General features: G+C 31.6%; 1 protein-coding gene across 2 annotated transcripts in view; it reads left to right on the forward strand.

Annotated features, from left to right (window-relative positions):
• LOC126749132 (plexin-B) overlaps positions 1-23,087 on the forward strand; it is a 559,001-nt gene that overhangs the window by 518,749 nt on the left and 17,165 nt on the right. For both annotated transcript variants that reach the window (XM_050458788.1, XM_050458787.1), the window contains 2 exons: positions 1,820-2,180; positions 19,764-19,864. In XM_050458788.1, coding sequence (XP_050314745.1) covers positions 1,820-2,180; positions 19,764-19,864 — 462 coding nt within the window. The remainder of the gene's footprint in view (positions 1-1,819; positions 2,181-19,763; positions 19,865-23,087) is intronic.

The following is a 23,087-nucleotide window of genomic DNA, read 5'->3' on the forward strand; positions in this document are numbered from 1 at the left end:
CCACATTTCTGCTCGAAGTAGAAGTGGAAGACTTTCTAATAGTGACGATAATTCATTTTGTAAAAATAATGTGTAGGTTTCTCCATTTAGCCGCTGCGGGCAAAAATATGGGTCCTAATAAGTGTATATCGATAATTCCCGCCCACATATTTAAAAAAAAAATGCTGCTGATGAGCTCTCTGTACCGTAGAATAAGGATTCTCATCTGCCCATACATGGTTTTTATGGAAATTAAATATTCCATTTCTTGTATAGCCGGCCTCGTCGGTGAATTTTTTTTTTCCGAAATGTTCAACAGCAAGGTATTGTTCTTCCATCTAATTACTAAATTAAACACGAAGTGGAAAATCTCACTCTTTTAATGCATGAATTCGTTGAATATGCTAAGGGTGCAATAACATCTCATGCAAAATTCTCCATACAGTTGACTGAGAGATCCCTTCTTGATTTGCGATGATGCGGGTAGTTAACGGTGGATCTGCTTCAACACAATCTAGCACTCGTTCTTCCAGTGCTAGAATTCTGGCATTTCTTGGTCACCCAAAAACTTCCTGTCTTTAAAAAGATCCTAGAATAAAATGTAAGCAGGTATTATACAACACCTTTTTCCTACATTTTTAGAATTAACCTTTTTCCCTTAAATTACGATCTACTCTTAAGACAACCGAACGATGTGGCACTCGTCGATCAGGAAATGCCTCTTCATACAACCGTCTTGCTTCCATACAATGACCAAAAGCCCTTACATACATAATATGAATATCAGCGTTTTCTTCATAAGTAAAATTCATATTTGCTTTTTAAACTTAATATACATCAAGTCAACAAAGGCGATTCTTATTATTAATAAATTAGTTTGAAAAACTCTTCTAACTAATCACTATAGCTAAGTCAAGCGTATTTTACAAAGGCAATCATCGGTGACCTACAAAAAATGCCAAAATAAATTTAGTAAGGTATTAAACGCATTCTTCTATCCATGATAGTAAAAAAGGTTTTTATGGAAGGGAGGATTTTGAAATTAGGTACTGAAGTTCATTTTAAATGTGTACTAATTTTAATACGAATAAAGCTACATACATAACCAGAAAATTTTCGAAGTCGATTTTCTCGTAAATGGAACGCTTTATCGAAATGAACTAAGAGTACCTTTTTTACGTACCTAAAGTTTTATAATTTTTAAATAAAGTTGCAACAACCCAGAGCGTAAAAGAAATAGGGATGTTTTAACTCCTGCCAACCCCCGTATGTGACGCCACTGACTAAAATTTTTATTTTTTTTATTAAGTATTTTAATTACCATCAAATGTTTTACAGTACACCAATTTTCAAACTTTTATTGTAAACCTTTTTAAAGTTATAGAGAAAAAATCGTCTTTAAGATGTCTTATTAGAAGGGGAACTCCCTTAGGGAGCGTTATATAGCCCCCGAAAGGATGCCGCTTACTTTTTAATCACCATGTATGCCTAAAGGGTCAATTTACTTAAGTTTGATCTTCGTTATTTTTATGATAAATCAATAACCATCGCGTCCTTCGTTGCTTCTGCACCCTCCACAATAAGAACCATTTTCATTTACACTGTATTCGCGATGCAATTAGCCTTCAGTCGAGCAGCAAGAATTGTTTTTAATACACTTTTCGCATTTCTTAATTAAAATATTGATTTCATTTTATGTATGCCTGATTTGTTCCATATTTCTAGGACTCCGATATATATTCTATTTCACTTAATTTCAATATTTTTTTAAGTAATCGTGTAAAGTATACATCATTTTATATGTCATGAAAATAATAATCTTTATTGTTTTTTTTTTCAGAAATATGGGCTACATTTCAGGACCTGTTCTGGATGGTAAGTGTCCATCCAGCGGGTCAGCTGGGAACATTCCAAATTTCTGCGGTGACGTAGGATTAAAAATCAGTGGCATAACACCAATTTCCACCAATGCTGCGTTGGTATTTCCAAATATATCTCTATCGGCTGTAGCTACAGCTTCGACTGGTAGACATGTAATGGCTTTTTTGGGAACTACAGACGGATTTATTAAGAAAGTTTTACTTAATGGTCCAAATCCGCCAGAATATGAAGAGATTTTGGTTGATGCTGGAAATCCTATCTTGCCTGATACTACTTTGTCAGTTGCTGGGGATTATTTATATGTTTTATCAGCTTCAAAGGTAAGAACAAATTTTAATGTACATGTACAGTTTTTTTGAACTATCAGAGGTCTATGAATTGCAAAACTCATTACACTTTTTCCTTTGTACATATATGAATAAATTTTATTTTGACTTTAAAATTAATTAAATAGAATATAGATATAGTTCAATTTAAATTTCTTGCAATGTTAAGATTGTTTATGTATGATACATGCTGTGAATCATAAAAGTAATTAATATATGGTACAAGGTTTTTTATATCAGTGAATTTGGTTGATGGGTTTCTTAAACTGCTATGACCCATGTTATATAACACCTTGATTTGCTAACAAAAAAATCTATGTTATGATAAAAATCGATTAAGAATTATTTTAGAATTGTCTGATCTTCAGCGTAAATTATTAGCCAAAGAAGCGTACTTATCAGAGTGTATGAACAAAAAATATATTAAGCTCCATTTCCTCAATCTTAATTTTGATTTTGAATGAAATTCATAAAACTGTAAAATTTACAATACTATAGAATGTTCTAGAAGACTTAAAAACTGAGGTTTTATTACTGTAGAAAAATATTTTATCGATCCAGAAAGCAGTACATATTGAAAAAAAATCGGATTTTAAATATTTTTTAAAAATTTGATTTTTTGGAAAATATTTTCTTATATTTTAGCTGCTATGTGTTAATGAAGCAATCGAGCCTTTAAAAAAATCATTTAATTTTAGTAGCAAATATTTAACATGTAAAACATACAAAGTTTAATTTACAAAAACTAAAACCGTACAAAAATTATAATACGAACAGCATATTATCATTATCTAAAATTAATTACTTTCTACACTGAAAATCTACGCAGGAATTCTAGCTCGTTTAATTTCATTTTATTTAACATTTAGATTAATATTATATATATCGTTTCTAAAATACAGGCATATTATTTTGGGCGAAAAGTCGAATAAAACAGCTAAAACATTATAAAATTAATTACTTGTACTCTTATTACGTTATGAAACTTTCTATTCTGTTTTATTTTCCCTGAATGGGGTAATTATAACATGTGCCACAGTTTGGTGGCGCCATTTCTCGTTTTATTCTGAACATTCTTCGTTGAGTGCCCCGACAGATTGAAAGAGATTTTTAATGAAATATTATTTCATCGTCCTTTACGGGACTTAATTTATTGAATATGAATTATTATTCTTTATATATTATTTTTTAATAAATATGTATTTTTTTCATACACCATAAATTTTTCCTTTATAAAGTAAAAAATCCAGTTTTAAATTAATATACTTAAAAAAATAGCTATATACTATTTAATACAAAGTAAACTTTTTTACGCGCCGTATAAAAAATAAAGTTTGATGATGGTTTCTCTTCAACGAAACGTCGTACGGAAAATCTCTCAACGCTGGTTTGTAGAGCTTAAAAAGTGGCCTTAAGAAGGTGTCTTTGGTTTTTCCATTTCTCTTCAAATAACGTCGGAAAAAAAATAAAAACGAAGCAAATCAGCAAATTTCGGTTTTTTAGGCAGATCTCCGGAACTACTCCAAATTTTATAACTTTATAAACGGCATATTGTTAGGCTTGAAAATGCGCAACTTGGACACACTGTATATACATATTACGTGGTTCTTCTAGAGGAAGTTATATCGAAAACCGTCAATATTTGACATATTATACATCTTTTATGTAGAATTAAATGAAGAATAAAAATTTGGTAAAATATACAGGGCGTTGCTTTGAAAAAAACCTACTTGACAACGAAAACTTTGTTTTTGAGACGCTCTGTATATTTATCAATACTCAACAAAATTCGTATTTCCAAACAAACACTTTTTATCTTAACTTTTTTTTTATATCAGATACAGGGGAGAAAAAATCGTCGATAAATAGAATTCGGACACCCTGTATATATACCGGGTGACACAGGAAAAAGGAACACTTAATAACTTTTTTTATTTTAAATAGGACAATTGGTTTATTATTAGATATTATGATAGAAAATATTATTCTGAGAATAATGATACCGCATTTGACACTTTTTGTTTTATACTCTTAGAAAAAATCAATTTTTTAAATGTTGAAATAGGGTGCTATGAATGCGTTAAAAGTTTTAATTGTTAATCAAGTAATCACGGAAAAATAATATTCATTGTATTTTATTACTTTAACCTTTTACACACCTATTTAAAATTTCGAAACTAGTATTTTTGGTATTTACTTTATGTTTCTAAATAGCACCCTATTATGAAAAACCACTACTGAAATGCAGTTTCTCAGAAATGTCGTCAGTAAACATCTAAAATATTAGTAAACACTAATATTGCACTTGACAAGATGTCATGTATTATGTAAATTGAAAAATAATTGAAGAACACGTCAAAACGCAGCTTCCTGTTCAAGAAATAAAAGCCTTCTATGCTATTTTTATTAAATAAATGCGTTTATTTATATGACTTAGTTTTTTTCATAAGAAAGATGATTTATTAACCAATTTAAGAAATAATCATATCAAATTATTGGAAAAAGAAACAGCATTTTAAAAGTGGTTGTTCTCAATGACGTGATATTTAAAAAAATAAAGTAGATGCCAAAATTAATGGTTTGGAGATTTTAAATAGATGTAAAAAATTTAAGTCATAAAACGCAATGAACGATGAAAAAAACAATTCCGTTTAAGATTCAGGTATTTTTTTTTATTTGTATGGACACATCGATTAGTATGGTCACATGCCCCTTTTTTTAATTGAAAAAAATTCTATACAGGTTGCCTTAAGTAGAAACTATGGCGTCAGAATTCATTTTTTTTTAATAGCATATATTATGACGTTTTACTATTTTATGATACTTTCTGAATACTTTTTGTTTAGCAAACCACATGCCCAAAGTAAATGGTTGTTCAAAAATGATACAACAGACTAACGAAACATGACATTAAAACATAAAAATTTATTCTACATTTATTGCAACAAATGTTTAATTTATTGTCCATTTGATTCAATGCGTCCTTTGCAATGAAAATTTTTATTACAGAGCGACTCAGGTAGAAACTATGATGCCAACATTAATCTTTTAGGTGCTTTCTTAGAAAGTAAGCAGACGGTATTATTCTCGAAGAGTTTTCAAATTTAGAACCTACTTGATGACTGTTTATCATGCATGTTAGTATAATTGTCATAATAGTTGTCATCTCACGTATATTTTGGTAACGAAATGCATTATCTGAAAAAATTTATTGAAATACTCATGATGATTGGTTTTGGAGACCGGGTGCGTACAGAACAAGAAGTCTGTCCATTTATTGCAATTTATGCTCATCGTTAGCAAAGTTGAATCAAAATATAGGGAACATGGCCATGTAAGAAATTTATTTAAAGAAAAACTTTAAGTATCTGTAGATGCTATAAAGCAATAAATCCAATTTTTAATTTCTATAGTTAAAATGTTCCATTAGAAACGGAAAATAATCCCCATGTTGCGATTAGTACAATTTTCAAGAATTGGGATTTATCAGTATGGTCATTGGGCAATCGGAAATCCTCATTGAACCCAAGAATACCACACATAGCGCCCATGTGTGGGCAGGTCTGGTGAAAAATGGAATCCTTGAACCCTTTTTTCGAAAAAACTGGAGAGCGCTACTTGAACTTTCAACAGTTTGAATTTATCCCTACTTTAGTTGTTTCATTCCCTAATCCACAAGAGGTTGACATACGTAATAACATGATGGTTTCAACAAGACGGGATACCTCCTCACTTTGGCATCGCCGTTCGATAATTTATTGATGCAACTTTTCCTAGCAGATTGGACGAAGAGGATCGACTGCGTGGCCACCTAGGTCACCGTTATATAACACCATTAGATTTTTTTCTTATAGGCTATTTAAAGTCCAAGGTTTATGTGTATAGACCAAATAATGTTGATGATTTAAAGCAAAGAATTCGACAAGAAATTAGACTAATCGATCCGAAAGTGATTGAAATACACATTTTCAATCACTTGCTTTGAAGTTATTATTATTGGAAGCTATTTACTGATTTCGAAAATGCATTGAAGTAAATGGACAAAAAATTAAACATCAGTTGCATAGATATTGTATCAATTTTTTTTAATGTCGTATGTTTCATTAGTCTATTATGTCAAATTTGACAAACCGTTGACTGTAGATATATGGTATGCTATACAAAAAGTATTCAGAATATATCGTAGAATTATAAAATGTCATAATATACATACAGGGTGTTCTATTAAAAAAAAATAATTTTGACGCCAGTTTCTGAGGTACCCACTATAGAAAATTTATATTACAAAAAACGCGCAAGTCACATGCTAATCAACGTGTGAGCGATCTTTTTCCTTTTTGGTAGGAGGCTGTATATAGCTAGCTATAAGACCCGCATTTTGTCCAGGGTAAAGAATGCAATTCCTTATTATTCAATACACTACTTATTTCAAATCTGTTAAATTATATTGAATCCTCCTTACTCAAGATACTTAAGTTCTCATTTTGATGAATATTGATACAGCGTTTGTCATTAAAATAATCAGACACTTTTATTATATTTTAAGTACATACTTACGACGCCACTGGATAAAAAACATATTTTGGATAAGGAGGATTCAATATAATTTACCAGATTTTAAAGATTTTAGACACTATTCAATTGCCCTTAACGTAGTTTACTCTTGAATCTAAAAATATCAAACCCGACTAAAACGTACGTCTATGAGGTATCACATTTCTTACCCTAGGCAAAATGTGCGCCTTATAGCCATACAGCCTCCTACCAACAATGAAAAAGATCGATCAACAAACAACCAAGATATTGGCTTGTATCCATGTTAAGTGCGACACCCTGTATATATCTATATATAGTGCATTCACGATTTCTATAAAGCAACGGTCGTTGTTTTCCTTTTTGTAATAAAACTTTAAATATTAGTATTATGGGCAGCAAAAGCCGTGCACCTAGTTTTTAATCCTGCCGGGTATGTTTTAGCTTTTACGGCAATATTGCATGCTGCCTCTTTTCCCGTAAATTTATATTAGCTTGGATTTAACGGTTCAAAGTAGACACATTAGCTGTCAAACTGCAATATTAGATCTAGTTATTTTATCCGCTTTACTACCGCCGAGAAAAATGCACCTACTCCACGTAAACACCTTTTGTTCTATTTTTAAATTGTGAAATATAAGTTGCCTTTTATAAAGCTGTATTTGGCGATAATTAAAATTAGATACTTAAAGTTGTTTTTAGATGTATCTCATATTCATGTAAATAAAACATTTACGTTATTGCACCAAAAATTTTGTCATTAGACTTCGTGACACGGGATACTCAAAAGTCTGCTTCTGGTGAATTGATCGAACACGAACAAACAATGACTACTAGAAGAAGTATAACAGTCCAAGTTAAAGTTTTTGTTAATAACAAACAGTGGAAAAGAATATGACAAGAACAAAATTATTCTAATAATTAGCAAAGTACAAGCGATACAACCCGAAGATCATTCTAGAGTTGCGCGTTGACAGCGACTTTTTAGAATAGTTTAATAAAAATGAAGATTTTTTCTAGATATTTAAACCAAGCGCGCGTAAGTCTCTCCCCGATGACATAGTCTGTAGTTTTCTCCCCAACACTCACAGCACTCCGGTTGCCCGTATTATTTACGGTGTGGATATGACGTCTTAACTGCCAGTGTCCGGTTAGAAAACATGTTAGTAGCCGACATCGCGTCTCTTAAACGCAGTAATTGTCTGCTGAGACAAACAGAGGCTTTTTCTGGATATTGCTTAGGCGGTCTTATAACAAATGCTTTCGTCCATCTCCGGAGGGGATTCCTGTCGGGCAGACTTTTTATTGATGCCACTGCTACACATTTGACTATTCCGATTATAGATTTAGGGTCTACCAGCAGTTTCGTATATTCCAATTTAACAAGACAGTCCGTCGCTCGTTACAAGCATTACCTGAGTGACCAAGCACCCAGACAAGCTAAAGCCTGTAGCCCTCCTTCACTAGTTTTTCCAGGAGCTTTACATACTGACTTCAATAAAAGCTTTTCCACTCGGCTGTGATTGCCTTAATGGCAGCTCTGTTGTTCGAGCGGATTGATCAATTCAACACTGTGTTGAATTTTTCTTGTTGGATCCCGGGAATGTGATGCTTAGGTATGCGAGGCGTTTTTGCTTCCTCTATGTAGGGCCACCAAATGATAGCTCTGTATATGAGAAGTATAAATATGTAAAACAGAATACATGGTTCCTACATGAGCCTCGCGACATTTCAAACGGGAAGTTCATTAACCTCTAAATACTGAGTAAATGGATAAAGCATAATTGACTTAAATAACTTGTAACCACTTTTTCTGTTTTTATAAAAATTAACTGATATTGAAAGTCTTAAATGGAATGGCACATAAGCAAATAGCAGCTTATCAGTGTGGAGAACATTAATTCAGACAGATTCTTGTTTTACCCTGAAATCAAAACTAAGCACCAAAGTTATAAAACATAGAAAGAAATTAATAATAGTCCGCTAGTATGTAACAACCCTTTGGCTAAAATCAGTACCTACCGCACAGTACACTGTACAACATGTTCTAAATAAAATAAAAATAAATACATATACTTTTCAGTGTGGTTGCTTACATATGTATAATAAAATATGAAAATCAGGATAGTGAAATTAAAATGTGTTAACTAAAATATTATTTCAGTAGATATGCAAGTTACATTACAGTGCAAATTGCCAAGAAAGAGCTTTAGGCACTAGACAATAATTAACAAATTTGGGATCCATCAGATAGTATAAATTAGCCAATATGACCATTCCCAAAATCGAAATAAGAATACAAATCAGAAATTGTACACGTTCCTTTCCTTCCTTGACCTGGTAACATTGTGCAGATTCAAGGATAGCAGCTGACTAAGGTCCAATCAATAACGTCATGAAGAAGCAATAAATCCTAATAAAGGTCTAATTTATGATGGGAAATGGGAACAGTACCTGAGATGGCTTGGGGTGGCCCTTAAAACTAAGATCTCACTTAAGACTTGGTTTAGGACCCGGCATAAAATCTGGATTATGACCCGGCATAAAACCCTAAAATTAACACATGAAACTTCAAAAATGGCGGCTTTAAAAACCATGAGAAAACCTTTAACAAAGAATAGGAATCAAGCTTACCCATTAGATGTTGGAGGATCTTCGCCATGAGGTAACTATAAGGTCGAATCCCAACCTTGAGCAATTGAACTTGTTAACTTGAAGACCACACCATTTGGAAAGAATTTCTGGATAAACGCAATATCTGGATGCCTCTTCGATGGACAATCCCACGCAGGCCCAGTTTTACAAGAATTGACAATAAGGCTGTAACTCTAATAAAAGGTTGCCTTGCTTAGCTTTAAGTTGCAGCGAGTACGGAAATCAATCTAATCCCAAATGGAAAAGTATTTAAATTACAGGAACAACAGCCCGGTATCGAAAATGTCAATACGTAAAAATTGTTCCTTGTGCATGGCGTATGTGACCAATAACAAAGGCAGACAGATAGAAAAATCACGTTAGTCAGAGAGAGAGAGAGAGAGAGAAAAACAACCTCATTCCAGTAAATTGTTTAAAATACCACGCCAAGAACAGCAAACGCCATCTAGGAGTTCTTATTTTTACAATCCTATTAACTAGACACTAGATGTCGTGATCAGTACTATTCATACAATATTAAATTATTACATTATAAAAGCAACCAAAAAAATAAAAACGCTACAAACTGTCTTATTGTGCAACTCTTAATATTCTAACTTGTTTTGAGAAATGCTACAAGCTAGTGTGTCTGGTATACGACTGTTTCTTTACTGATACTGGTAACTAAAATTCCTTTAAAATTAAAATGGATGCGGTGCAAGACGCTACTCAATAGTATTGGATACTTACCTAGTTTAAGTAGGTTTGCTTCCTGAATATTACCTGTATTTTAAGAGGTCTAAGAGATTCACAATCTGTATTAAAATAGATCTATATAAAGACCTATAATAAATAGCAATCACTAAAAAGATTTATTTACAGAGCACTAAATTAAACATGCTATATAGCACCATGTATATTGCCATGGTGTGTCTATTTAGCATCGAGTAAAACGAACACAAATTAAAAAGAGTAGGGACGTTAATAAGAGGTTAAAGTCTGCACTAAAATCATAAAAAGTCATGGAATAACCCAGAAACAGTATAAACAAGCAAACAAAGAATATTTACAAGACCGGTTATTATTTTAAATATTAATGTGGATATAAATAATACGGATAACGAATTGTCTATGAAATTATATTATGCATTATGAAAAATAAATTTTAAACTCAACAAGCCTTTAAAGTAATAAAAGTACATCTAAAATAACGAGTCTATAAGTCTTTATAGCAACAAAACCAACAAATATATATTAATAATAAATCAAATTGCTACTTTTGAAGTTAATGTTAACATTTACGATGCTTCTGTCCGAATATTTATTTATTTGTAACTCTGAATGTATTAAATAAATAAACAAATTTTTAAAAATATTTACTATTTGCGGTTATTATTACATAAATAGTCGCAGCACAAGGGTAAATACATGCGCACCTCCCTAGAAATTTTAATAAGTTTTCCAATCTCTTTCTTCAGCACAAAGGCTCTTAAAATAGAGTAAATATTTTTAGGAAAGTCAAAGTAGATTTAGCGTTTTAAAGGAATAAATTCTTTAAAAATACTATGTTATTTATTATTTTTAAAAAGTGCAATATTAGCAGTTTCATTCTGTAAATTTATTACTTAACATATAAATATTACATGTTCTTTTTGTACATTTCAGATTTTATTCAAACAATTGTTTGAAAACACAACAAAATTTCACATAATATGTACTTAGCAGAGTATCCACGGAGATATTGTTAAAGAAATCAAATACATTTTGATTTTTTAAATAATTAATCCTTTCTCAGCAAAACGTTTAATATGTTCTTATTTTAGAAAATGCATGCTTGAGACGAAGAAACTAATAAATTTAAATACTAAAATGCCTGTAGAATTACTCAAAAGGTTACAAAATCATAAGACTACAAAAAGGGCAGTGGGTGTTAAATTTCTAAAACAGAATATACTCATTAATACCAGATAACAAAAAGCCTACTATAAAATGAAAACATCAGAATAACACTGTACTTACCTTTAAGACATTATATAAAATATGTTCTGATGATTTGGGTTTAAATAGAAATTGATTAATTTTAAGCCTAATTAAACCTTTTAACTCTTGTCACAACCTTAATAAGTCAATTTGACGAAATGCGATATAAAACGCTTTTATTAATTTTTCTGTTAACAGTGAAGCTGCCGCCCTTTTGCGCCGTAGTTAAACAGGGAAAACATTTTGTAGTTATTATAAAATAAAAAAATATAAATAAAAAACTCTACTTTTCTTAAATTAAACTTAGATTATCCTGTCCCTGAATGATTTAAAAACAGGTCAACCAGCTGAAATACATCGAGATGTCTCTATGATCTTTCTTTTATTTAAAAATAAGATATTAAGAAATCTTCTGAAAGTTTATCATACATTTTATAAGACGTGTTTTAAAATTATTGCAAAAGTTATTGCAAGTCATATTCGGGTAAAACATAATGCAGATCAATAAATTATCAGCAGGGGAAAAATACAAAGGCAGTAGTCTTTTTTTGTAAAAACTTCTATATAGCGCAAAATTAGTTATGCATATATAACTTCAAATTTGACCAAAATGGAGCTGCCTCCTTCTTGCAACAACATTCAGAATTTATCAAGTACGTAATTTTCACTAATTAATAATGGGGAAGCCTTGTAGCGCAACACATGATGATAATACACGAGTTAACAAAATAACCATTAATAAAATCTCTATATTATACCTTCGTCGTAAAGTTTTCCAGTTATTATAAAAAACCTACCGAATTCATATATACATTTCCTTCACGATTCAATGCTTCTGAAATAAAGTACATTTATTTCCCGAATTGAGCCATTGTATCATATTATTATATAACTTGTGTGAAATGAGCGGCCCATGCTAGTTTACGGCATGTAGCAGCCGCGGATTATGAGACTGAGTGTTTTTAATAAAACAAACTTTTTTTGGATTTAATTTTTCCAAGAAATGTCAATACTGTAACGTTTGAAAGAAAAAAAAGATATAAACCAAATTCACTAACTAAATGGCTCTCTAAAAAATTACTAAAAGCTGAACAACCAACGGGAATCTTTATCCCTCTTGTTTCCCTCCGAACGTAGATTGTAGATAATTTAATTAAAAAAAATTTTTGTTCTATTATTTTGTTGTGCAACTCACGGTTGGAAGGAACTAGAAGAATAATATGAATGCGAATACATTATATTTTCAATATAATATTTATTTTTTATTAATTATTTTTGGCAAAAATTAACCAAATGGAGGAATTCCAAGGTATAAATGATAGTCCTGGAAAACCGCTTTGCTATATTTTGCAACGCCTTTATAGGTAGACTCTTAGCTTAAGGTGCCTGGTAAATAGAGTAATTATTTGTATCTCAAATTAATAAATAGTTTGCTTTATTGTCACAAAAAATTAGAAATTTGTAGACAACGTTGGTATAAAATAGTAAAAAAATATACTCTCTTCAGCAAGTGTAGTTCAAAGCCTTGCGAAGTACGGAAAAAGATAATATGGACTTGATTTTGAGTGGAAGATGATTGCGCTTTTCTTTTCATTGTAATTTATTGTATAGAACTTTTAAGTTGAAAGAACTCGTCCTTTATCTTAAAGAGACCTACGTAACTAGAGAAAAAAATGAACTCCAAAAACTCTAAGTCTCAGTCTCAAAATCTTTTTATGTATTGATCAGGTAACATGTTTCGCTAATAAAAGCATCATCAGACCTACAATAAACAGAAAAACACACGTAACTACAATAAAAACCTTACACTAAAACAAAATCAAATATTATTATTATTTTATAATTTTTTTTCTCTGAACTTGTGCGGTTGGAAGATAGAGATCATACTCCCCGTTCCCCATTGCGATGCATGCTTATAAACTTAAGAAAGAAAATCTTAAAAGATTGAACGATGGGTAAACTATATCACGGCTTGCTCCAAGTAAAGCTTGTATCGTCTGCAAAGAGACAGGTTTTACCGGTAATGTTCAGCTCTTCAATAAAAATCAACTCTTACAAGCAGACTTCTGTTATTAAGATATGAGTTAAACTATTAGAGAGGTAATCCTTAACCCGTAGTGCTGCAGCTTTTTATGATATTATGATTTATGCAGTCGAAATATTTAGAGAAATCGCAGAACATTCATATGGAATAATCCTTGCTTAGAGAGGAGTTTGCTCTACTAAAAAGAGAAAATATAGCATCGTTGGATTGGAAGTAACTAGTTTATATTAAAACAGGAAAGAAAGAAAACTTTTTTAACCAATCTTTCAATGATCGTGAATAACTTGGGAAAGAGTCCAATTGGACGATAATTCGATTGTGACAATTTCTCTATGCAACGGCATAATATTTACTAATTAAATTCGTAAGATGGTTTATCTGGCAGGTTTGAAAATATTTTCAGGGTAAGCACATCTGTCCCAGAGGATGTTTTGTTTCTAATGTCATTTAATATACTGCGAAGCTCTGCTAATGTTATGGGATTAAGAAAGAAACTGTATAAATTCTCATTAGGGAGGTAGGTATACAGTGTGATGACTTTAACTGGAATAAATTCAGTTAAAATTAATCAAAATTTATCTCGCAAAATTCCTGAGACCTGTTGATTTTTGTTTATTTTTTTTTCACATTTCAAGATAGTTTTTGTATTTTTTCACCTACAGGAGGAGTCCAAATTAACCCCAACTTTTTTTAAACTCTCATTGAAAAGAGCCCTATTTCTTGATTAAATTGCCCTATTTACTTTTGTGATTATCTAAAGGAGAAATACGAAAAAAAAACCATTAAATTATTAAAAGTTGCGTTTAATGTATAAGATGAGCTCAAAATGAGCACCATTTACTTGTTGGCAAAGCCCAAGACGATAATAAAATTCGTTTCTGACATTTTCTAACACTTCTGGAGATATTTGTCGGATTTCTTGCCTAATACATTCCTTGAGTTCGTCTAGGTTTCCTGGTTTGTTCATATAAATTTGACTTTTCAAATGTCCCTACAGAAAAAAATCAAGTGGGGTGAGATCGGGAGAACGTGCCGGCCACTCGATTGCACCCCTTCTACCAATCCATCTATTTGGAAAATTTTCATCTAAATACTGGCGTACATTACGGGCATAATGTGGGGGAGCACCATCTTGTTGCATCCAGATTCTTTCATCATACAAATCTGGATCGAACTGACTCGGATATAAGGCACGTAAGACTGGAACTAGTTCATGTTCAAGAAATTCTAGATATCTTTCCCCAGTTAAAGTATCATTGAAAAATATGGGCCCTATAACTTGCCTGCCAATTATGCCAGCCCAAACATTAGTTTTCTGGGGATATTGTGTATTAGTTTCCCTTACCCAGTGTGGGTAGACCAGTAGCGACAGTTCTGCTTATTAACATGGCCATTTAGGGTGAATGTAGCCTTATCAGAAAAAAGGATCCACTCCGAAGATATGCGATTTTCATCAATGGCGTTCATCATTAATTCACAGAAGTGAACTCTGCGATCTGGATCGTCTTCCAATAACTCTTGAACGGGTTGCATTTTACAAGGTCGTTTGTTTGCACTTTTTAAAATTTTTAGCACAGATTTATGATGAATAGAGTTTTCGCGAGCTACTCTTCTGGCTGAACTTCACTTTTTTTTTCAACTGGTTGAAATTTACTTTAACAGTGATACTACAACAATGTCAGGAAATGTCTCGATACCAATAAAATAAACAAACACGCCAAAAATTTATCAACACAAAATATTTGGAGACTTTTAATAATTTAATGGTTTTTTTTTTCGTATTTCTCCTGTAGATAATCACAAAAGTAAATAGCGCAATTTAATCAGGAAAAAGGGCTCTTTTCAATGAGAGTTTAAAAAAAGGGACTTTCCATTTGAAAAAAAAAGTTTGGGTTAATTTGGACCCCTCCTGTAGGTAAAAAAATACAAAAACTATCTTGAAATGTGAAAAAAATAAACAAAAATCGACGGCTCTCAGGAATTTTGCGAGATAAAATTTGATTAGTTTTAACTGAATTTATTCCAGTTAAAGTCACCACACTGTATAAGTGGATCATGGGTAGGATTTAAGGTATTCATTAAATTTTTTGCCACATTTACAAAATAATTGTTAACTATTTTCCCAAGTTGTAAAGGACATACCTGGCGAAGGGGGAAGAGGGGGGGCCTGATAATGTACAAGATTATGTAACACATTTCTCCCCACAATAAGTTCTACGTGACTCGAAGAAAATATGATTTTTAGGGCTCGGAATTTTTATTTATATGCCCTGGCATTGCCCATCTCTAACAAGAGTTGTAACTCGTAAATAGCATTGCCAACGAACAATATAATATTTTTTTTTTACAAAAAGGAAAAAGTAAGTATTCGGTATTATGGAATTTAACTGTAATATGTCATGACTATTATAATAATGAGGATAGATAAAAGAAATATTAGTAAGCCTGCATGGTATAATAATGTTACAGCTACAAACGAAAGGTTTTGTACATTAGTGATATCCGTAAATATAATTATAAGTACATAAATACTCCAGAATATCTTAATATAATCATAATTAAAATTAATGCGCATTTGATTACTAATTTAAATTTAACAAATCACTTATTTAATCTCGTGCAATACCACTTCGAAATAAAACGGGGTTGTTTGGAATGCCCCAAATTACTATTAGTTTAATACATTATCAATAATATTATTAATATTGCCATCTATTAAAATTAGGACTTAAACTATTAAGTCCTATAGTTTAAATAAATCACGTGATTTCCCCTTATCAGAGAAAAGGAGATATTTCTTCTAGAAAAGCAGGATATTTTTAGAAACAGTATGATCCATAAGTAAAAGGGTGTCGAATATTATAGATCGTATGTCTACATGTGTACACTGTAGAAATTAGATATTACCTCTATAAAATACTGAGTAAATAATCAAAAAATAAAATATTTAGAAGTTCCATAGGGGAAAAAAGAGGCTATAACGAAATTCCCTTTAGTAAGAAGTATTTTTGAACAGATTAGTTTCTGTCAATATTACAACTGTAGTAATCTGTCAACGTTGGCATTAACCTTACCAACGACGTCTTTGTTGGTCATCAATTATCCGTGTAGTCACTCCCCGATAATTGAAAATACTCTTTTGTAATACCTTTACTCAAGATAAATAATCCTCTAGGGATAAAAGGTTTCAATAATTACTCACATAAACTAGCTACCAGCCAACGTCAGTAGAAGTCCAAGGGATAAAATCGAAAATAAAAAAATCAGAATCATCTGGTTCAGCACAGTTGTCTTTCGATGTTTTATAGGAATTTATTTTGTGGCCTTCATTTCTTTAAACTAGTTGGAATTTTCCAGTATGCAGATTGAATTTTGGGATCCTTAAGTCAACTTAATCAGGATCTGGAGATACTCGCTGAAGTTGTTCAGAAACATTGTTTAAATTGAACCTAATCCATCCAACTCTCAGGTCTTTTCGTAACAATCGGTTACAAAAAATACGTTTAACGTAAAATACGTATAACACTTAACTTACCTTAAGTAATAAAGATTACCGAGTCTATTAAGTTCTTAGGCCTAATTTTACTATGTTTATAAGAAGGTCTTTTGCGAATCTAAAACATACATAGACTTTTTTTCAAAGTCACTACGTGCAGTCTTTTAAATCAGTATTATTCCATTTTTTTACAATTGTTTCACTCATTTCACGAACGTAATTAATAATCCATATCTTCTACCAAGAAATCTACTTCTCCTATTTTTAAAATCCTTGCAATTAATTTCTTGGAACAGAAGTATTAGACGTTATTATTTTCACTAGTTATGCTAAAAGTGTTATAAAGCTTAAGAGAAAATCATTTAATTAGATATCTCTAACATTAAAGTGGATGTTTTATATCACGCTAACTCAAGAAGGAAAATAGCAAAGATCAGGTATGAAACGTTTAAAAGATGCCATTTTACAATTAAGCAAATTTTCTCCTGATACATCATTGCTTTATGTGATAATTACCGATGAAATACCACCCCATTAACACATAAAATAGCAAAAAACAAACCTAATCAAGAAAAATCAAAAACTTAGCGAAAAAAAATAAATTCTTGTGTTTTGGCGTTTAGTAACAAAAAAATAACATGTCATTTCTGACTAACCTATTCTACCCTTGTCATAAGTAAAATAAATATTTAAGTTTACCCTGTAGCAGCTCAGAGCCTAGACAATGCATCACATTAAATCAAATGCGGTCGTGCTGGTTTCTCTTGTATTTCCCCAAATATGCTATTCTACATATACTTGGTATTTCATAATTAATATTGTATAAAATATTTAGTTAAAAATTAACTTTAATTACGTTTTTGTTAAATTCCGACTACACTTACGGTAATTTTTACCGTAGCATACTGCAATGTTAAATTTTAAAAAAAACGTGAAATCCATCTCTTAAGAAATATTTTAAATATAAAATCGAAAATATAAAAAAGAATACTTGCATGCGCGCCCGAATGAAACTAAAAATATTATTGAAACCCCTAATTTTTAATCGTAAATCGTAATATGCCTTAGCATTTAAATTCACATTTTAATGCTAACTTTATACTATACAATCCTGGTTAAGAATAGGTCTTTATACGATTTATTCAATTGAAGCAGAAAACCGTTTTGGCAAATAATTTCTTTTACGCTTTATTATCACAAAACAATTCAATAAATAAGAAAAACTTAAAATCCATTTTTAAGTAAATTAAAACGCTTGTAAGTGTTCTACGTGGACGAAAATAGGAATGTGTAAAAAATAAGTTTAATGGATATTTTCATATAATTGAAAATGATATATATAATTTTGAAATCCTCCTAGTTTTTTAAGGCTATTAAGAGACATACCTATACAAATTGTACTTACACAAGTCAAAAATAGACAAGTATATATACAGTTAATACAAGCAGTAATAATAGTAAAATAAAATGTACTAGGCCTCTAAAAACACTAAAACCCAATTAAATGCATCTGAATAGTACATGCTGCTATTATTTGGAGAGCCCTTTAAAGTGAAAAGATCTTATAGCTTTAGCGCTCTTACCCCATCCAATTATTTTATAATAAATTTGAGATAGACAAAGAACAAAATATGCTGCTTAATTACATAAAACATAATAACCTAGGCCAGGCAATACAAAAAATTTTTGAAAAGTTTATGACATCAGTATCACCGCAGTACTCTATCTAAATTGATTCTCAAGAAGTTCAATGCCATCCGGAAGGTCCCAGGTTGAAAATACTGGGTCTTTGCTACATCTGATTTTAGTAGAGCAAAACGAATAAAATGAGCCTTAATGTTGGCCAAAGGCAAGTGTAGGAAAAAGCATTGGCAGGAAAACCATCGTCCCATATCTTAATTTTGAATGTAAGCTAAATTTCATGTAAAGGATGGTAATCAAAATAACTTTGCTTAACGACTTAATACAAAATATGTAGTTAATATAAATTGATATTAATTTTTATTTAAAATCACAATAGCCAATAAAGAATCGTCGTTATACAGAGCGAGCCATGACATATTTCGCTCAATAAATTTTTCTCAATAGATATCTCTATAATAACTGTCTGTATACAATCCCGCAGCATGTTAAGTCTAAAGACTTAAAATCTTTAAAATTGATAATAGAAGAGAGTAAGTCGAAGAATAATTCCATTTTGCTGTTCAACTTGGCAAGATTATATGAATAAATGACCCATATTTGACGACTGCATTTTCCCGAGTCTGTCATTGATGGAAACATATAATGAAACAATCTTGCTCTTGATTGTTCTACAGCATAAACCCGTCAACTAGGCGTTCCTGTTCCCATTGACGTCATTAGGCTAACATCTCATTCTAGGGAATCCAATGTTTAATGGATCTCACTTGATGCAATCACAAGCAAGAAGTTTAAACCGCATAAACAATTATGCTGCAGTAGGATGGCAATTTCTGTGCATTAAAATTGCATATGATATGCAGTAAGGTATTATTACTATTCAAATTTGAATTATATGTACATATATTCTTTATCCTTGACGTGGCCTATTTCCTTCTTTGCTTTGGAAAGAAGCAAATAAAAAGAGGAAAGGATGGGTCTCAATGGTTTAATATGTTTCCGCTGATCATAAATCACTACGATGCGTTTATCCATTTTTGAAAAGTATTTAGGATTCTTCTGGGACACCCTATATAATATTTAATCAAGAAAATGGACTAGAGTATTTATTTATAGAGAAGCACTTTAAATATAATTGAATCGTTTAACCTCCAGAAATACAATGTAGCAAGACTAACTTAATTTTAACATGAGACGAATAGTCGTCTTTGTTATGATGATCTTTTCAATTGTTTTTTTCTCTTTTAAGGTATCGAAAATAAACGTGGAGCACTGCAGCACTTACACAAACTGTTCGACGTGTTTGGAATCGAAAGATCCCTATTGTGGTTGGTGTTCGCTTGAAAAAAGGTAAGTACATTTTATATTTCATATCTTTTTAAATTGTAAAAAAAGATTTCATTTAGGAAAACGACTTTTGCGAAAGCCCTCGTTAGTATTTGCTTTTGTTTTCTATTTTTATTGTTTTTCTCGTTTTTGTTTTGAAGAGCACATGTTTTTCAGAGTTTTTCTGTGTAATGGTAGTATATGCAATAAAAAACATATATATTTTTTTAGTTTACTTTAAAAATGCACTAAAATTTTGCAATTTAGCATTAAAATTTGAAGAATTTTTCTATTAACAAAAAAATTTTTTCTAGAGATGGGAAATCCATAAGACTTACTATTCTTAGGTCTAAAGACGAAGTACATTCATTCATCTTTGTTACCCGCTAAGAAACACCTCCTGCTCTTGAAAAGCATCTTCTCCTAGAATTGGCATTGTCCTTAGTTCTCAATTTAGTTTTGCATATCTACTATCTATTCAGGCCTATTTACCTAATTTAGGCATTTTATCAGGTTAAATTTCTGCAATGTTTAGGTAACGATAAAACCCTTACTAGTGCTTTCCTACAATTCTATTTTTTTTATTTCTTTCATATATTCTTCTTTTCTGTTCTATGTCGCATCATCGTGATTTAATCTGCTTTATGTAATTATAGTGACAAATAAAAAAAAAGAAATACTGTGAGTAGGTACCTAACTGGATTGGGTAAAATGGTTTACACATACCAATGGGTCGAAATTGTTTAATATGTTCGACGAAGCGGCACTGCGTTTAATGCAAGATGCCCAGATAAGCTAAAATTTCCTAAGTATACCCTATGCCTTATTTTGAAAATTGCTCAGGCTGAATTTGTTATAAATGTAAAACAAGACAAAGTTAGCCAAGGGGTTTCAACGAGGCTGCCCAAATTTTCAAATTTCAAAAGGTTGTTTTCATTGGTTGTGTAAAATTTCACCTTCGGTTTTATTTATTTTACTTGATTTCTCAAATGGTATTCGCAGTATCCTGGAAAAATAATTCAAGGGCAGGGCATTACAGTTTAGGAGACACCTGTTGGACAATTTTTTATTAATTAAAAGTGAAATAACAAACTTTATCTTGATACATTAAAAAATGTATAATTACTAGAGCTGTTAGAAATCTATTGGGATCCAAGTATTTAATAGACCGGAGTTAATTTTTATCAAAATGGAGATCCTCATTACTATGTTCCATCACTCCGACAATAGTTAGACAATGAATTTCCTTGAATATAGTGGCCAGCTACATCTCTTAATTTGAGGCCATTAAAGTTTGTTTTAGAGTCATTTAAATTCTGTTGTTTACATTTTGCAACCTCAAACTTTTTTACTCGTTCAAGGTTAGTGAAAGCATTACTGTTAGACTGCATGGCTAATAATGGATATTATTTGACGACAGCATTGTTTTACATTTACTATTTACATTAAAATGGTTATTGTTTCTAAGGCAATGGCCTTTTTAATAAAAAAAATTATCACCTTGAGGAGCTGAATTAAATGTATTTTTAACATCCGCTGTAGTTATTTTCCATACCAGCTTTTATTTTTCATATATTCGCTGAAACATTTTTAAACCACGAATAATTTTCTATCACATTGGGGAAATACTTTGCAAATTCTTCTCAAGTTGGCTTCCTCCCTTCCTTTATCCAGGTTAAGTATACCTGGATATCAATATCCTCTTCCTGGTCTTTTATGTTTAAGTCCCTATTTTGCTAAGTGTCATCGACGATTATGGTTCTTTACAACTGAAAATCATTTTGTTCTGTCCGCAGCCAATGCATAAGTCCTCCGGATAGAATCTTCTTGCTACGGTTTGCTGAAGATAGGTCGGCGATCGCCTCTTCGGATCGACCTTCCTTAGTTTGACGCAAGTGAAACTAGTGCCTTCTGGAGGGTGTCTTTTTACGTGACCTGCTTTGTCGCGTTTCCAACACTCCATTTGCCGGTCCTGTCAGCTACGTTCTCCAATCGCTTCCCTAATCATCCGCTAGACCGATTTTTTAAAGTCGTTCTCTTCTGGAATCATTGCCGGACACGCGCCTTGTTCTTGTTCTTGGCAGATTCGAACTCAACTGTGTAGTAGCTTGTGTGCATGCGCTGGTAGTAATTACTGCCTCGTTTCACAATTACGGAATCCATCCAATGCTTGTACTACCAAACGTGTTTTATGATCTGGATATGCCAATCGAATAAAATCTGCAATATCGGCTTCAAATTCTTGCAAGGACTCCCCTAATTTTTGACACCGATTTTTCAACTGTAACTAATTTTTGACAACGATTTTTAAGACGTGTGTTAGACATGTTCCAAGTGTGATTGGCCATAACGCATCTTCAAATGCCTTACTAGGTGGTCGTACACTTATTATTCTTCTAAGGACATTTGTAGGATGGCAACAGCATCTCCTTTTAAGGCCAATGTAAGAACAGTGGCCTTCTCTCTGGATGACCAACCATTTGCTTCTGCAGTCGCTTCAAACTGACCCTCATAAATATTCCAGGATGTAAAACCACCAATCAGTTTGAGGCGCATCAGCCCAACAAATTCCGTATTGCCAGAAACCTCATTATTATAATCCGCTTGTTTAAACTTCCTGGATCCTGTCCTCTAATAATAAAAGAATTTCTTATTTTAATTCCATCTTGTTTTCTAAAATCTTTTCTTTTAACCTGGCGTAATTCTCTCTTAGTGTGGCACAGTTTTCTCCTAGTTATTCTCACAATTTAGGTTCCAGTTTGGAGGTATTTTCTAGCAATTTGACTGCCAGGTTGGCGGAATTTTCTAGTAATTAATTTTTCAAACCTTGGCAACATTTGACTTAATAATTATAATAATAATAATAATATTATTATTATTATTATTATTATTATTATTATTATTATTATTATTATTATTTTATTTTATATTACGAAGTAGCGGGAACGTGCCATGATTACTTAAAATGAAGCTACTCGTCTACGTATTGTATTGCACTCTGAAAATATGCTGTTTTAAATTTTCCTTTCCTTGTACTCAAAATAAAACCAATCATTTTTACTGCTTTATTTAGTTAATTGGAAAATATCCATTTTCTTTCAACATTAGCAAGGTTTTCGTTAAAAGGTTGGATATTGGATTTATCATCTTTAATTTTAAATATTTGCTTTTTATTCTTGATTCTCGGATACCATACACTGTTAGTGATCAACAGTGTTTATAACTATTTAAAATAAACTTAAACCAT

Source organism: Anthonomus grandis, chromosome 22, assembly GCF_022605725.1.
Source record: "Anthonomus grandis grandis chromosome 22, icAntGran1.3, whole genome shotgun sequence".
NCBI lineage: Eukaryota > Metazoa > Arthropoda > Insecta > Coleoptera > Curculionidae > Anthonomus > Anthonomus grandis.